The sequence below is a fragment of the Cornus florida genome, unplaced genomic scaffold, assembly GCF_030987335.1.
Source record: "Cornus florida cultivar Cherokee Brave unplaced genomic scaffold, ASM3098733v1 CherokeeBrave_3.0.0_Hap2_Chr04, whole genome shotgun sequence".
NCBI lineage: Eukaryota > Viridiplantae > Streptophyta > Magnoliopsida > Cornales > Cornaceae > Cornus > Cornus florida.
Genome location: NW_026775574.1, coordinates 33,839,016 through 33,856,711, shown reverse-complemented (window position 1 = coordinate 33,856,711; position 17,696 = coordinate 33,839,016). Strand labels below are relative to the sequence as shown.

At 33.8% G+C, this 17,696-nt stretch overlaps 1 protein-coding gene across 6 annotated transcripts; it reads left to right on the top strand.

The window, feature by feature from the left end:
- The first annotated feature begins 8,757 nt into the window (after positions 1–8,757).
- Positions 8,758–17,082, top strand: LOC132303130 (uncharacterized). Of its 6 annotated transcripts, none has more exons than XM_059800242.1 (10): positions 8,758–8,974; positions 9,089–9,150; positions 11,754–11,925; positions 12,051–12,207; positions 12,284–12,487; positions 12,618–12,707; positions 12,816–12,920; positions 15,905–16,075; positions 16,161–16,229; positions 16,321–17,082. In XM_059800242.1, exons 4-10 carry the CDS (start codon positions 12,166–12,168, stop codon positions 16,354–16,356), a joined length of 717 nt encoding a protein of 238 aa, XP_059656225.1. In that variant the 5' UTR covers positions 8,758–8,974; positions 9,089–9,150; positions 11,754–11,925; positions 12,051–12,165; the 3' UTR covers positions 16,357–17,082. The 6 variants fall into 6 exon arrangements, with proteins under 6 accessions (XP_059656225.1, XP_059656222.1, XP_059656224.1 ...); XM_059800239.1 differs by having other exon boundaries at positions 16,161–16,235; XM_059800241.1 differs by lacking the exon at positions 9,089–9,150 and having other exon boundaries at positions 16,161–16,235.
- The last annotated feature ends 614 nt before the right edge of the window (positions 17,083–17,696 follow it).

Here is a 17,696-nt window from a genome sequence, read left to right as displayed (position 1 = left end):
TAACAGCCTAAAGGGCTTCCATGCTTCTTCTCCTCTTTTGAAACCCTTCCCTCGTGATAAATACCCTAGTGCCTTAGTGTTTAATGTTCGCCTTGGCGAGGCCTTCGATTCCAACCAATTGGAATCTCGTTTTGGCCATTTTATGAGTTCGGGTTTGAAGTCAAGTTGTGTTTTTCATGGGGCTTCCTTAGGATTCTTGTTCATCGTGTTGTCCCCGACAAAACCTAGAAGTTTCGTCTGATTCGGAGCGGTTTCATTTTGATAGGGATTTTGAGATTTCATCTCAAATTGAGGTAGGGGGTATTTTAGGATTTTGTATGTGTTCTATTGAGTGTTTTCCATGATTATACAACTTGTTTGCATGCCTTGTATCAAATCTAGTGAATTAGAATTGAATTGTGGCATGATGATAAATTATGCTTTGATATGTTTGTTAACATATATTAAATTGGAATTATTTGAATAAGAATTGCACTTTTTATTTAACAATTATCTTTTGTGAAAGTTTAATTCTCATGGATGTATCTTGCATGAAATTAACTTGTGATATGCTTTTAAGTTAAGTCTTGGCATATTCTTTAACATACTTCAATTTGAGAGCATTTGGATAAGTATGAAATTCTAGAGATTTTAATTAAAATCTATTTAATGGTTCCATTGGCCTAATTAAGTTTTTAACTTGATAATTGTGATGACTAAGACTTGTATACTAGCATATGTTAATTTGGGACCATTTGATGTTGTTTTAGAATTTAGGGATTTGATTATCATGATTTAATTAAATTCCATTTTATTGTTCAAATGGCCTAATTAAGTTTTTGAATTGGTATACGCAATGACTATGCTATATTGTTTAACATGTGTTAATTAAAGATCATTTGATTTAGACTTGAAACTTAGAGAAATTAATTAGGTTATGTAATTAATTTTCGCTTCTATTGCGTTAATGATTTAATCATGTGTTTGACATTGATTGTATATCTAAATCATGATTTTGGATTTGTATTAGATTCTTGAGTTCATGTTTTCAATATTGAATTATATTATTATAGCGTGTAACGAATCACACACTGAAGATTCGACATGTGATATTATTATAGCGTGTAACGAATTACATTCTGAAGATTCGACATTATCATCCTATAGTAGTTGGGGATATATGAAAAGTCATGCGTTTTAGTATGCTATTTTGTACCGGAGCGTGCATTGTGTATGAAATTCATCCATTAGCATTCATTAATCATGTATGAAGTGTGGCCAAGGGCCAAACGACATTTCAAAACAATTTCATTATTTTGAGTTCCAAGTTTTCATTCCAAGCTTCATTTTTGTTATTTTGGCCATTGGGGGGTTGTATTTTGCATCGGCGATATTTTTAAGCCATGGATCATTGTAGCATGTCCTAATAGGTAAGTTACGTTTGTGTGCATGATCATTTTCAAGAAAAACTCCTTCCTTGGTGAAATGAGCCTCGTATGGACTCATTTTACATTTTCTTTGCATAATCTGGTCTAGGGGTATTTTGAGATTTTTGTTCTGGAAATAAATTCCGGTCTCAATATGGTCACCTAGAAAACATGATTTTAGGGGGGGTTTCTTCTTCGTGTTTTTCCAAAAAATTTCATCTTGGTACCGGAAATCCATCGTAAAGTTCAGCTTTTAGTTTTACATTTTAGCAGCTTTTTGACATTCATGACCTGATTTCATGGAGGGGCATTTTGGGTATTTCATAGTGAGCTTTTTCATTTTGTTCTACTTAGCCGAGTATAAAACTCGATTTTGAGGGGGGTTTCTTCTTTGTGTTTTTCCAGAAAATGTCATATAGGGCCTCAAAAACCCACTTTTTACCGAAAAACCCCTTTTGCCAGGTTTTTGTTGAACTTTCTGTTTTTGCCTCCAAACCGGTTAGAAAGGATCTCGTAACCGGTTACATGTGTATGGCTAGAATGCAAACTTCTGTTTTTGGCCTCCTAACCGGTTAGGAAGGTCTCTTAACTGGTTAGATGTTCTTGGGTTGGCTCATTTTGACTGTTTTGCCCTTTTTTCTTCCATTAACCATATCTTCTTCATCCGGACTCCGAATCAAGTGATTCTTAAGTCTAAGTTCATTGATTTTTAATTGTCTTTCTAATGGAGTGCTCGGTAGCACCCACTTTCATGTTGGAAATGATCGTTTTGCCCCTAGGTCCATTCTTGTCCGTTTTTGAAACGTCGCTTCCGCATTTATTTTCTTTGGATTCCGTGACCTCATTGAGTGTCACATTGGTGTCTTAGAGACGTGTTATATCTCTAGAGACCATTGTTTCATCTTTTGCTTCCGCATTCTGGATCCGTTTCGGGTCATTACAGGACACACTGGGTTGTAAAATCCAGGGTCGTCACAGGTGGTATCAGAGCTCCTAGGTTTGAATACCTTGGATGATGGGCTTTAGGTGCATAGCATGCTTTTGTTGATTTGTTTTGATATGTTCACATGCCTTTTGATAACATGTTTACATGCCTTTTGATAACATGCTCGGTGTAAGGACATGTTTTCTGCACTTATATGCTTATGTGTTTAAAAGCATCCTTGTTTGACATGTATGCTTATTTGCTTAAGTGTTTAATTGTTTAAACAACTTTCTTTGATTGCTTTAGCATGACTGTATGTTACATACATTGACGTGCTATTTATTTAATGCATTCATGGCGTGAGTTGCATTTGATCATAATAACTCGTGTTATTATTGATCTTGTTTCCCTTTCACACACATAATGTCACATCCTTGTTTCGCGGAGAATCTTCTCGTTAGGGCTCAGGTGAGAGTAGTGTTGTAGTCTCCGTCTGGCGAGATGAGCGTATGCCACGGAGGCACCATTTCGTCTCATTTTCTTTTGTCTTTTCGTGATGTAGTCATGGTAGTGTTAGAGGTGTCAGTGTCATCTCTTAGGACTTCGTAGTGGTCTTGACGTCATTAATGTCATTGAGGTCCTTATTTCTAGCATCATGGGAAGTAGAGTCAGGACTTACTTGAGTTCTTCCTTAAGGAGTTGGGAAGTTGCTTTGTGAGCCTCAGGGCGAGGTTTTCGTGTCTTGCCTTCTTAGGGCAATGGTTTCAGGATTTGGATGGGTGTGTTGACCTAGGATCCTTCTTGTGTTGCCTTGGACTGCTCTTACGAGCTATGGTTGGGATTATCATGTGTGAGTTACGTGGTAGACTTGTTTTTTGAGATTTTAGTTGTCCATTGTAGGGATTTTGACCCAGCATTTTGTCTTCTGTATGTAGCCTTACGGTAGGTCTACTTCAGATCTGTGCTTAGGTTTTCGATCTTATGGGTCCAATCCATTGGCTTGAGGGCACAGACTCGTCAGGCTGTAGGTTCGGGACTGGTGTTGTTGCAGCGTTTTCAGATGTGGGGGTCGTTAGTTATGCCAGCGTTAGGGATCTAAGGCCTTAAGCGTAACGATGCCAATGACATTGTTGTTAGAGTTTTGGGATTATCTACCCCAACTCTCGCAGATGCCTGGTTCCCGTAGTGCTTTTGGTAATGATCATTTTCAACATTGATGTCATTTGTATCGAAAATTTTCTTTCTGGGTTGGCCTGTTCAGGGCATGTTATGAACTAATGCCTTATACTGTCATGCTCTCTTACTGACGAGTAAGTGTGGGCGGGTTCTAGTTAATGTTCGTACTGCCATATCATTCTTAGCCATCTGTCATGATTTGACTTGTCGTTGTCTTGGAATTCTCTCGATGATTGACATTGAGTTAATATGCCAATGCGTTTGGGGAGTGTCACTTAGTTCTTGGTTTTTTGTGTTCCTTCGGAAGACCTTCAGGCTTTTGAAGTTGTCTTTTCGCACCTTATGGTGTGTCCTTTGGTTTGATCTTGCTTCGATCTTTATCGGTTCTCCTTTGTCTGTCCTGGATTTCGGGGACGAAATCCCTTTAAGGAGGGTAGGTTGTAATGACCTGGTCATTTTCCTTCCTTTCATTTTCTCAGATTTTCACGGATATTTTTTTTCCGTTATTCTTTTCCTTTCTGAGTTCGGTTTCTCATCGCTTAGTGTCATCTCAAGTGCTCTAGAATGATTTCCGAGACTATTTTCCTTAGATTGACAACTTCCTTTGAGGATTGCGTCATTTCCACATTTTCATTTTTCGGACACTATTCACTTTTCGTCCTTTTCCCTATTCTGTCTTTTCCCCGTTTGTCACTTTGTTGGCATAACCACATTTTTTGTGTTCGGAGTTGGTTTTTGAATTCATGTACCTTCATTCTAAGTGGTTTCCACGAAATACGTATCTTTACTTTTGCAAAAAAGTAATCGGGTTGCTCTCGGTGTCCATAGGGGCATAGATGCATAGTTCTTTAGAAACATTTTCTTTTCTTGGGGTGTTTTTTATAAATATCTTTTGAAGATATTTTATTTTAGGGGTTTTTAAGAAAATATTTTTCGAAAATATTTTCATTTTAGGCCAGTTGTGCAGTTTTTCACTTTTTGGATGAGCCATTGTGCAATTAATGAAAGTTATTGCTAAATGCCATGTTTTGAGCCTCGATCCTCGTACGGGATTCATTTTCACTTTTTTTTGAGTCTTGTACTCTTAGAATTTTCTTCTGGTCATTTTTCTCCAGTTTTAAGGTTTTTGGCCCAGTTGCCGTTGAACTTGTTCGGGGCATATCTTTCTGCTTGAGACTAAGTTTTCAACGCCGTTCCTTCTGTTGTTCATATTTTCTCATTTTGGTTCCTTTTGTTCATGGAGTTTCACCGTTTGAGCGCGTTTGCTCAAATTTCACTTTTTCGGACCCGGCGGGGCCAATTCGGGGTACTTTTTGAAATTCTATAAATAGGAGGTGACAGACAAAATTTTTAAAAGCCCTTGTCTCTCTCCCATGGCCGGCCCTAACAGCCCAAAGGGCTGCCATGCTTCTTCTCCTCTTTTGAAACCCTTCCCTCGTGATAGATACCCTAGTGCCTTTGTGTTTAATGTTCGCCTTGGCGAGGCCTTCGATTCCAACCGATTGGAATCTCGTTTTGGCAATTTTATGAGTTCGGGTTTAAAATCAAGTTGTGTTTTTCATGGGGCTTCCTTGGGGTTCTTGTTCATCGTGTTGTCCCCGACAAAACCTAGAAGTTTCGTCTGATTCGGAGCGATTTCATTTTGGTGGGGATTTTGAGATTTCATCTCAAATTGAGGTAGGGGGTGTTTTAAGATTTTGTATGTGTTGTATTGAGTATTTTCCATGATTATACAACTAGTTTGCATGCCTTGTATCAAATCTAGAAAATTAGTAATATTTATTTCTTTGTATAAGATTTAAATTTCAAGGATGTATATAGTTTAGAATTGAATTGTGGCATGATGATAAATTATGTTTTGATATGTCTGTTAACATATATTAAATTGGAATTATTTGAATAAGAATTGCACTTTTTATTTAATAATTATCTTTTGTGAAAGTTTAATTCTCATGGATGTACCTTGTATGAAATTAACTTATGATATGCTTTTAAGTTAAGTCTTGGCATGTTCTTTAACATGCTTTAATTTGAGAGCATTTAGATAAGTATGAAAATTTAGAGATTTTAATTAAAATCTATTTAATGGTTCCATTGGCCTAATTAAGTTTTTAACTTGATAATTGTGATGACTAGGACTTGTATACTAGCATATGTTAATTTGGGACCATTTGATGTTGTTTTAAAATTTAGGGATTTGATTATCATGATTTAATTAAATTTCATTTTATTGTTCAAATGGTCTAATTAAGTTTTTGAATTAGTATACGCAATGACCATGCTATATTGTTTAACATGTGTTAATTAGAGATCATTTGATTTAGATTGGAAACTTAGAGAAATTAATTAGGTTATGTAATTAGTTTTCGTTTCTATTGAGTTAATGATTTAATCATATGTTTGACATTGATTATATATCTAAATCATGATTTTGGATTTCTATTAGATTCTTCAGTTCATGTTTTCAATATTGAATTATATTATTATAGCGTGTAACGAATCGCACACTGAAGATTGGACATGTGATGTTATTATAGCGTGTAACGAATCACACTCTTAAGATTCGACATTGTCATCCTATAGTAGTTGGGCATTTAGAGCATGTATTGTGTGGTTTCAACCTACTTGTGCATGAAGGTAGTTTCGTGTACTATAATACGTATATGAGTTGTTAATTTATTTATTTTGGAGTCACTTGAGACATTGTTACTGTGACATGGCTAGAGTTTGAATTTAGTACGGGAGATAAAGAGCTCCCTACAATATAGTGCGCACTTAGGGTGGTATTCCCAGCGAGTTAATGCCAGAATAACCGTAGTTTTTGGCATTATCCAAGATTTGATGTCCAAGTCTTCCAAAATTTGATTTCGCATTCAATTCCAAGTTGACAATCATGCTTAATTGTGACTTGTAATTTTAGTTAATTGCGATTTAATGTTGTTAAGTACATTTATGCTAAATGTTCAAATGTAGCTTATGAATGATCCTATAGATCCATTTGGAACATAGACGTTAGGTGGCATGACCACTTTTGTCATTTTCGCAATTTTAAATTTCAAGTTGATAACTTAGAGAATCTATGTTTTGATGTGTGGTATTAGAAATTCTAATTATACTAAATTGCTATATTTAGTTATTTTCGTATTTTAGATTTCAAGTTGATAACTTTGAGAATTTATATCTTGTTGCTTTATATAGCATGCTTCTATATTGTTTGAATTGCATGAATGATGTGATTTATGCTAGAAATGTTCTAAGGTAGCTTAGGATGCTCCCTGAGTCTCATCTTGACATAGACGTTAGGTGGCATGAACCCCTTTAACATATTTCACCTTAAGGTGATAAAATTGTAAAATGCTAGGTCGATGCATGCTCATTTCCTACGAGTAGCTTTATGTTACTCACTCACGTAGTGGGGACATTTTTCAGGTACAGGAATCAAAGTTGAGATTCTCATTACGCTTGGATGGTTTGTGGACTTGAAGATTTCCATTTTTGTAAAGGTTGGCTTGAAATGTCATTTGTAGCCTTATTTGTCAAATTTGTATATTTGATTCTAAACTTGTAATGTGTGCCTAAACACACTTTTTTATTCTCATTTTATGTATATGACATGAGGCCAAGGGCCAAACTTCTTTTGGAATTACATATATGTCATGGATGTTAAATCTTGCATTTAATGAGAATATATGAAAAGTCATGCGTTTTAGTATGCTATTTTGCACTAGAGCGTGCATTGTGTATGAAATTCATCCATTAGCATTTATTAATTATGTATGAAGTGTGGCCAAGGGCCAAACGGCATTTTGAAACCATTTCATAATTTTGAGTTCCAAGTTTTCGTTCCAAGCTTTTTTTTGTCATTTTGGCCGTCGGGGGGGGGGGGGGGTCGTATTTTGCATCGGCGATATTTTTAAGCCATGGATCATTGTAGCATGTCCTAATAGGTAAGTTACGTTTGCGTGCATGATCGTTTCAAGAAAAACTCCTTCCTTGGTGAAATGAGCCTCCTATGAACTCATTTTACATTTTATTTGCATAATCTGGTCTAAGGGCATTTTGGGGTTTTTCTTTAGGAAATTAATTCTGATCTTGACATGGTCAGTTAGAAAACATGATTTGAAGGGGGGTTTCTTCTTCGTGTTTTTCCAGAAAATGTCATCTTGGTACCGAAAAATCCATCGCAAAGTTCAGCTTTTAGTTTTACATTTTAGCAGCTTTTTGACCTTCAAGACTTGATTTCATGGAGGGGCATTTTGGGTATTTCACAGTGAGTTTTTTTTCATTTTATTCTGCAAAATCAAGTAGAAAACTTGATTTTGAGGGGGGTTTCTTCTTTGTGTTTTTCCAGAAAATGTCATTTAGGGCCTCAAAAACCCACTTTTTACCGAAAAACCCCTACTGCCAGGTTTTTGTTGAACTTTCTATTTTTGCCTCCTAACCGGTTAGAAAGGATCTTGTAACCAGTTACATGTGCATGGGCAGAATTGGAACCTCTATTTTTGGCCTCCTAACTGGTTAGATGTTCTTAGGTTGGCTCCTTTTACCGTTTTACCCTTTTTTCTTCCGTTAGCTATATCTTCTTCATCCGGACTCTGAATCAAGTGATTCTTGAGGTCATTACAACATATTAGGTACCAGCGCTTTTTATAGGAACGCTGGTATACATATAATGGTACCAGCATTTTTGTAGGAGCGCTGGTATAGGTCTAAATATTACCAGCGCTTCTAATAGAAGCGCTGGTATAGGTGTAATACTAGCGCTTCTTTTAAAAGCGCTGGTATAGGTGTAATGGTAATAGTGCCAGCGCTTTTTATAGGAGCGCTGGTATAGGTCTAAATATTACCGGCGCTCCTAGGAGCGCTGGTATAGGTGTAATACCAGCGCTTTTTTTTTAAAAAAGCGCTGGTATAGGTGTAATGGTAATAGTGCCAGCGCTTTTTATAGGAGCGCTGGTATAGGTCTAAATATTACCGGCGCTCCTAGGAGCGCTGGTATAGGTGTAATACCAGCGCTTTTTTTTTAAAAAAGCGCTGGTATAGGTGTAATGGTAATAGTACCAGTGCTTTTTGTAGGAGCGCTGGTATATGTGTAATACCAGCGTTTCTTTTAGGAGCGCTGGTATAGGTGTCCCCATTTTTTCCCTTCCCTCCATTTTTTCCCTCCGTTGATTTTATATATAGAGAATATTTGGGCCCTAAAACTACGTCGTTTTGTGGGGAATTAACATTGCATTCTCCACTTTCCCATTTCATTTTGCAAAGCCCTAATCCTTTCATTTTGTAATAGCCCTAATTTTTCAGCTGTTCTCCACTTCCCATTCATATTCCAGACATCATCTAGCCATCATCTAGCCGGGAATGCAGAAACAGCAATTCAGAGGAAACAACCAAAGCAGTAAACAAGATCCTCCTAATTTCACGTGAAGGGGAAGAAGTGCTTCGAGTGGGTTTGATTTGAGATCAGGTGGGTTTGATTTCACGCGACAACGCATCCTCCTAATTTCAATGATCTGCAACCACTATTTGATCTCATTCTGTACTTAAGATTGTTGTTTTCAATTTTTTTTTCTTTGTACAGGAGGAAATAATCGATCTTAGCTAGGATTGTTGGAACAAGTTTTGTCTGATTTCGTTTTTCAGGTAATTTCTTTCTTTCTTTCTTTTTTGTGTTCCAACATTGAGAAAACTTTAACTCTTAAACTTTAGCTTGGATTGGCACCGGCTGCTTTTCTTCTCTGTTCTTCTTAGTTTTCTTTGTTCTCTGTTTTCTGTTGGGGTCGAAGTTTTAGTCACTGTCCCAATCGTCTTAGTCGTAGTTGCTTAATAAATTAACATGGTACCATTCAATCCCTACATTCTCCGTTGAAGAATTGTACCAGTAATTATCCATTGAAGTTTGCATGCGAAAGTAGAGAGTTTTTGAGACCATCCTTCCTTCCTGCACCTTCTTCTAGGGTTTTTGGATTGGGAAAGAGTTGAGAAAGCCAGGAGTGTTAGCAAATAACACAACCTTTTTATAATAATACCAAATTCCAAATTGGAATTGGAAATTGGAATAGGAATAGGAATTGGAATTTACGGTAGATAAAATTAATAATAATATTATTATTACTATTTTTTAATGTTCCACACCCACTTCTTAGATGAAATTAATTAATTAATCGAATAAATAAATAAATTGTAGTTATAGATTGCTAGGTAGATATTGAACATGAGATATAACTTCTCTTTTAACTTGATCTCTTATTAATTTTTCAGTTGTTTTCAATGGAAATGACTTCTTCCATATAACAAAAGTTTTGGGTATTTTAAACCTGTAAAAAAAAAATAAAAAAAAAAAATAGAAAACTTTATGAATACCTATATCATAAAGAAGGAGAAATAAAAAGGCTGAAGGTAAGCATTGATATAGTATAAAGATTAATAGAAATACCTAGTTAAGTTCTTCTTTTTACAAAAGTGCCGGAGGATCTCACTGGATAAGCAAAATTCAATGTTCTTTGCTGAGATATGAGATCCCAAATTGATCCAATTCCAATTGTCTCTTATTTGAATACAAGCAACAACCATCTCCGTAAATCGAGTGTCTGGAAGTCCAACAACAACTACACCAGATACTCCTGGATGTTGTGATATTATGGCTTCCACCCGAGTCACAAAATAAGTACATATTTCAATTAAGGTTTATTTTTATTTTTAATTATTATTATTAAAAAAATACACTTCAACAAAGTTCAGAGACCATAAACTAATTCATAGACCTGTTTAGGATAATCATAACATTATCTTATAAGTAATGATCATTTCTTATTTGAACTAATGCTAAGTTAGATGACCAGCTCTATGACCAGTTTTCTAAACAGATTAGATTGAGGTTGGAGGTCTATTATGTTGTCTTCAAAAAATTTCACTTTCTGTTGTCTTCTCTTCCCTAAACGTAGAAGCGAATCACCCCACCCCTCAAGTGACTGACCAACCCACTGCAAATTGCAAAAAGGGTTCTTAACTCTCTGAAACTTTGAAAACCAAACATTGAGAGAATATTGAAATGGAAGTTAAAGATCTTTTGCCTCCTACTTGAACAAAAATTTTTGTTTTTGTATGCTACAAGACACTAAGCTTGCTATGTTCTTGCTATTGCTGACAGTGTGACAATTATACTTCAGCCTTTGTCCCGGTTTCCTTTGCATTAGCAATCAAGAAGGGGATAACTTGCGTTTGATTGGCTAATATTATTTGAAGATATTGAAGATTGCTTTTCCTGCTTTTTAATTTTTTATAAATTCATTTAAAATTATTCCTTACACTACAATAGATTAGTCTTTTACCAGCGCTTTTGGGAAGAGCGCTGGTATAGGTGATACAGTACCAGCGCTTCTACTGAAGCGCTGGTGTAGGTGTTACAGTACCAGCGCTTTAAGGAAAAGCGCTGGTATTGGTGTTACGATACCAGCGCTTTTTTTTTTTTTGTGAAAAGATTGAAAAGAAGAGCCATTTTTGGCTCTATATCGATGCAGTCAGTTTTGCGATGGTATGTAAAATGATGGAACATACAAAATAGTGTTTTATAGGGATGTTGTTTTACAATGGATGCATGTGCTGAGCATGTTGACATTAACGGAAAGTGAAAAGGAAAAAGAAAGTTGTGAGTACGTGAGATTGTTGCCCAAGACTCTGATGCGTCAAAGCATATTGGTAAATTAGACCTAGAGAGAGAATGAATAGGTCTTATGGATATTAATTTGCAACAAAGTAACTTTTTGAATTACAATTAAACTCTTTAAAATTTAGCTAGTTAGTTATGATTATTATGATTTGGATTTTTGTTTATATCCGTTAGGTTTTGAATTCTTTCAACACAACCGCAATATTCATGCATAAAATATAGTATGGACACAATATTTTCATGTGAAAGACCATAAACAGGGAAAAACCAGAGACTTAGTCCAATGAGGGACAATCCACTGAATTGTTGATCTTGCTCAACTATATATCTATCGTCCATTAGCTATTTTATTCATCGATTCTCGATGGCATTACAGATTGGCTTGTAATCGGTTGCATTGGATCCAACTTAATACTTTGACCTGGAATAAGAGTCAATAATTACCACTGTGTCATAGTTATTAAATTGCCCGTGCTGATGTTTAGATGTTTTGTTGAATTATAATTTTATTGTCTTTTTTTAACAATTTGATTGCATTCTCTTAACTGAATTCTCACTTTTTTGTTTGCTTTTCTAGGAAGGATAAATAATAAGTTGACAATGAAACGAACGGTTAGTGAAGTGGAAAAAGTGAGTGAAAAAAATACCGAAGCTTCAACTTCAAAATCATCCCAACCACCGCTGAAGAAGAGACGGGGTCCGACACGATGCAAGAATGTCATAGACGCGAAAACCTTATTCCCTTTAAGGTACATATATATATAGATCATCTTATATAGTTTACATAATCAGACTATATTCAATATGAAGGAGAAAAAAGGATTTCTATCTTTATTTTTGTACTAAACATCTACAATTGTTAATTTTTGTTTAGGGTTAATAAGTTTGGACAGCCGATCGGTCCTAGGAGTGGTACATATACTAATTATCTGGGAACACTTGCCCGGAAGGGTGAATTAGCTCCTTTGTGCTACAAAACTTGGTAGGAGATGCCTAAACGGCTGAAGGAGGATATGTTGAACATTGTAAAGGTAAAACCCTTCAATAACATTAAAATAATTTTTATGGAAAAAGTGGACTAACATACAACAATTATCACATTTTTAGGGAAAATATAATGTGGGAATCATGACAAAACAGTGGACAATATCCTCCATAGGAAAAAAATGGAGGGGGTATAAGTGTGAGTGGAAAAATGAATACTACTCAATTAGGGATACAGATGAAGAAAGATTGGCAAACCCACCACCTAATGTTGAAAAGGAGCATTGGGAATTTTTGGTTAGGCATTGGGGTACGCCTATAGCGAAGGTAATCCTCCATCTATCACAATGTTTTTTGAAATCAATGAGTTGAATTTATAGTTTACCTGCTTTCAGTCATTATTTTAGGTGGAATGTTCTTTACTCAAAGAACTTTTACTTTTTCTCACTTTTTGCAGGAGGTCAGCAAAAAAAATAAAGAATGTCGTGGGAAGCAGATAATGATGCATACTACAGAGACAAAAAGCTTTGCACGTGTTTCTGCCGAGGTTAGTTGAAGTTTTTATGGAAAATATAAATTATTTCAATTCTTATGTCGTTGAATGATTATAAATGTTAATGGTAAATAATATATATCACAATGTATTCTTTTATAGATTGAGGAAGACGAAGGTATTCAGCTTTCTCGTGCAGATTTATTCATCCGCACACATGTAAATAAGGATGGCAAAGCTACTAATGCTGCTACTTCGGAGATGATTGTAAGTTTTCACGCTTCCATTTTGCAAAAAGGGGGTCATGTGCCTTGAAGTGACCAATTTTTAAACTCTTTACGCTGTATTAGGGGGTCACGTGCCTTGAAGTGACCAATTTTTAAATCATCGGCCCGTGTGGAGGCAATTTACTTTCTTGTATTTGTTGAAAAGCGTGAGAGTATGGGATCATTGTATGTGGAGGCTTCTTGTTGATTGATTTGTGTTGTGGAGAAGAAGTATTTGCTATTTGTTGTTTGTTGTTTGTTGTTTGTGTTAATTTGTTACTCATATATTGTCGCAATAGTCTTTTGAATGTAGACAACTTCAAATATTATATACAAGCTATGTAAAGGCCACTAAACACTTGTTCATGATCTATAAAGTTCTTGCTGTGATTTTTTTTTTTTTTTTTTTTTTTCAGTTCTGAAAAGATTTCCATCTTCAAAAAGCTTGGCATGTTGATAAAAATTGTTTCAGATTCAATCTCTGTAGATTTCTAATCCAATTCAGATTTCTTTTTTTTTTTTTTTTTCAGTTCTGAAAAGATTTCCATCTTCAAAAAGCTTGGCATGTTGATAAAAATTGTTTCAGATTCAATCTCTGCAGATTTCTAATCCAATTCAGATTCTTTTTTTTTTTTTTTTTTCAGTTCTGAAAAGATTTCCATCTTCAAAAAGCTTAACATGTTGATAAAAATTGTTTCAGATTCAATCTCTGCAGATTTCTAATCCAATTCAGATTACTTTTTTTCTTTTTTTTTCTTTTTTTTTTTTTTTTCAGTTCTGAAAAGATTTCCATCTTCAAAACTTGGCATGTTGGTAAAAATTGTTTCAGATTCAATCTCTGTAGATTTCTAATCCAATTCAAATTCTTTTTTTTTTTTTTTTTTTCAGTTCTGAAAAGATTTCCATCTTCAAAAAAGCTTGGCATGTTGATAAAAATTGATTCAGATTCAATCTCTGTAGATTTCTAATCCAATTCAGATTCTTTTTTTTCTTTTTTTCATTTTTCAGTTTTGAAAAGATTTCCATCTTCAAAAAGCTTGGCATGTTGATAAAAATTGTTTCAGATTCAATCTCTGCAGATTTCTAATCCAATTCAGATTCTTTTTTTTTTTTTTTTTTTCAGTTCTGAAAAGATTTCCATCTTCAAAAAGCTTGGCATGTTGATAAAAATTGTTTCAGATTCAATCTCAGCAGATTTCTAATCCAATTCAGATTCTTTTTTTTTTTTTTTTTTTTTTTTTCAGTTCTGAAAAGATTTCCATCTTCAAAAAACTTGGCATGTTGGTAAAAATTGTTTCAGATTCAATCTCTGCAGATTTCTAATCCAATTCAGATTCTTTATTTTTTTTTTTTTGCAGTTCTGAAAAGATTTCCAACTTCAAAAAGCTTGGCATGTTGATAAAAATTGTCTCAGATTTTATCTCTGCAGATTTCTAATCCAATTCAGATTCTTTTTTTCTTTTTTTTTCAGTTCTGAAAAGATTTCCATCTTCAAAAAGCTAGGCATGTTGATAAAAATTGTTTCAGATTCAATCTCTGCAGATTTCTAATCCAATTCAGATTCTTTTTCTTTTTTTTTTTTTCAGTTCTGAAAAGATTTCCATCTTCAAAAAACTTGGCATGTTGGTAAAAATTGTATTCAATCTCTGCAGATTTCTAATCCAATTCAGATTCTTTTTTTCTTTTTTCTTTTTTCTCAGTTCTGGAAAGATTTCCATCTTCAAAAAGCTTGGCATGTTGATAAAAATTGTTTCAGATTCAATCTCTACAGATTTCTAATCCAATTTAGATTCTTTTTTTTTTTTCAATTCTGAAAAGATTTCCATCTTCAAAAAGCTTGGCATGAAAATCAAATTAGTAGTTCTCTCTCACACACACACGAATCATGATCACTGAGAAATTATGTTGATTTACCTTAAAGTATACCAAACTTAAAGGCAGAAAGAAACACAATTACAGAAGAGGTTTCACATCTCCTTAGTAAATTACTCAAATTCAATTTCACCCTTCACCTTTTTTTCCTTCTTTCTATGGACAGTGAGTGTTTGGAAGAATAAATGCATCCAGAGAAATTATTCTGCTAACAATTTTACTTGCTTTTTCTTCTATTGCATTATAGATATCTTATACTAATTATTTTCTACTGAATCAGGAAGCACATTTGGTTTCTACATTTTTACCCATTTTAGGACAGAAAATGCTTAGGAAACTACAAATGATAACCTAGGGAAAAAGTAAAATATAATATTAGGTGCAAAAACTTTTGCCTAGTGAATTTAATTAAATAAAAGACATAGAATTATGTGTCCTATAATAATAATTGCACACCAAGTCTTTTGTCCAATTACCTATATAAGATTCTTCAATTAGATGGGACATTCAAATTTAGACATAAACAACAATACTCATAAGTTGGCAATTTCTTTAATCATATTGTATACTTTAGCACAATGTTTGGTACCTCAAAAGACTACTAATTTGATTTTTCCTCTTCTATAACGACTCGATTACATTTTTTATTAAGTGTATACTTAGCACAATGTATTAAAAGAACTACTAATTTGATAAAAATTTGATTTTTTTTTCTTCTCTATTTACTTCATTTAAATCCTTTTGTTTTTATCATGAAAGCTTAGGTATATATTATACATGCACATGTATATTTAAGCATTACATGTTCATAGCTTGTTGGGATTTCGGTTCTTTTATGCTTTATTTAGAATCTAGGGTTTTCAGTTCTGGATGTTTCATAGTAGTATGTCATGGTAGTTCAAACTTTTTTTTTTAATGCCAGGAAAACATAAGAGAACTTCAAAAAAGTTACTCTGACTCACCTATTGGCAGCTCCAATGATTTGTTCTCCATTGTGAGGGGAGAAGAGAGAACTGGTCGTGTGCGGATGCTTGGCTTCGGCCTACACCAAGCGATGTTTGGGGGCCCTCTCCTAGTAAAGCTGAACTGATTAATAATGCTAAAAAATCTCAGGAGGAGGCACATGCTACACGTGTAGAGTTGCAGGAGACGATTTCAAAAATGCAAGCCGACTATGACAACAAGTTAGAAAATTTACGAGCCAAGTACGACGACAAGTTGAAAAATTTACAACAACAGGTGGCTATGCTAATGCAGATGCAAGAACAAAATTGTAGTGGACAGGTATATTTATTATTAGTTTTACTCTTTATTAAATATATGTTTACTTATGCCAAGATTTCATGTATTTTGTTTTGTTATTTTGAAGGATTCTGATTCTTTAAATGCTCCTCCTAGAGTATCCCCAAATCCATTTTTTAGTTGTGATGCCAATTCAGTTAAGGTTATCAACTTTTAATTTCACTTATATATATGTTAAATTTTCATTTATTATAATATGAGCTTAATGAATTTATAAAAAAATGTAGGATAATTCAAATCAAATGGGCAAGAAGACTTGTTGAAGTTGAAGTTAAAGTTGAAGATGGGGTCGTGGCTGTGCTTTTTGAATTTCCTTCGCCTTGGATGGGTTCTTTTTGAAAAACTTGTATTACATTTGTTAAAAATTCTTAATTCTTTTTGTGTGACATTTAATACCTTTATCTAGACAATTTGGATGGTATTTTCATATTGGCAGGTTAACTTGTGGTTGTATTAGTATACATTTTTTACTAACTTAACTTGTGGTGGTATTAGTAGTCAATTTCGATGGTATTTTTCATATTGGCAGGGTTAACTTGTAGTTGTTTGTAAAAACAATTTGGATGGTATTTTTATATTGACTTGTGTTAGGATGCATTTAGTAGCCGTGAAGAAATTTTTTCCAAATACAATAATGGGAAAAAAAAAATGTAAATAATTTTACCAATGCTCTTTTAAGAAGCGTTGGCATAGGGAAAAAAAATATTAAAAGAAAAAAATTTCAAATAACCCTTTACCAGCGCTTTTCCAAAAAGCGCTGGCATAGGGGGGAAAAAAATATATTAAAAAAAAAAAAATTCAAATATTCCTTTACCAGCACTTTTTCCAAAAGCGCTGGTAAAGGCTCTTTACCAGTGCTTTTCCAAAAGCGCTGGTAAAGGCCTACCGACACTGGATTTACCAGTGCTTTTAAAGAAGCGCTGGTTAAGTGCTGGTAATTCAATTACCAGCGATTTTTAAGGCTTTTACCAGCGCTTTTGAGCGCTGGTGTAATACCCCGATAATTTTAAAAGATTTATTAATTAGGATTAATTATTTTATTTTATTTTTCAATGATTTATTTTATTTTATTGAGTGCTAGATTAATTATCTTATTTTAATTAAGTTATATTTCGTGATTATGTATGATGATTGATTGTTTGTGTGGTTGATTATTGATTGAATTATTGGTGTGTTGATTTTATTGGTATTATATGACTTAGTTGTAAATTCTTGTTTGTTTATGTGCTTCATGTAATTAGTATTTTAATTTCTGTATTTAATTAATTATCTTATTTATTTAAATTAATTGGATTGGGCTTAAGGAAAGTTGGACCAAAAGATGTGGTCTTGGGCTTGTATGAAACCTTATTGGGTTAATTAATGAAGGTCCGTGGTTATTTAATTATTTAAATGATCACTTTTGTATCAATTATATATATATATATATATATATATATATATATAATTATATATAAATATAATTAATTAATAATTGTTATGTAAAGATATATATAGATATATATTTATTGATATTTATAAGTATATATGATTTAATTAACTAATGAGTTAATTATGGAAGGAATATATATTTATATATATATATGTTTATAGATATAAGTTA

Bases quoted from the DNA above. Each gene is read 5' to 3' on its own strand.
- LOC132303130 (XM_059800241.1), top strand. From the start codon at position 12,166: ATGCCTAAACGGCTGAAGGAGGATATGTTGAACATTGTAAAG. The intron at 12,921-15,904 runs GTAAGTTTTCAC...AAAAAATCTCAG, and splicing joins CTGCTACTTCGGAGATGATT to GAGGAGGCACATGCTACACG. The intron at 16,236-16,320 runs GTTATCAACTTT...AAAAAAATGTAG, and splicing joins GTGATGCCAATTCAGTTAAG to GATAATTCAAATCAAATGGG.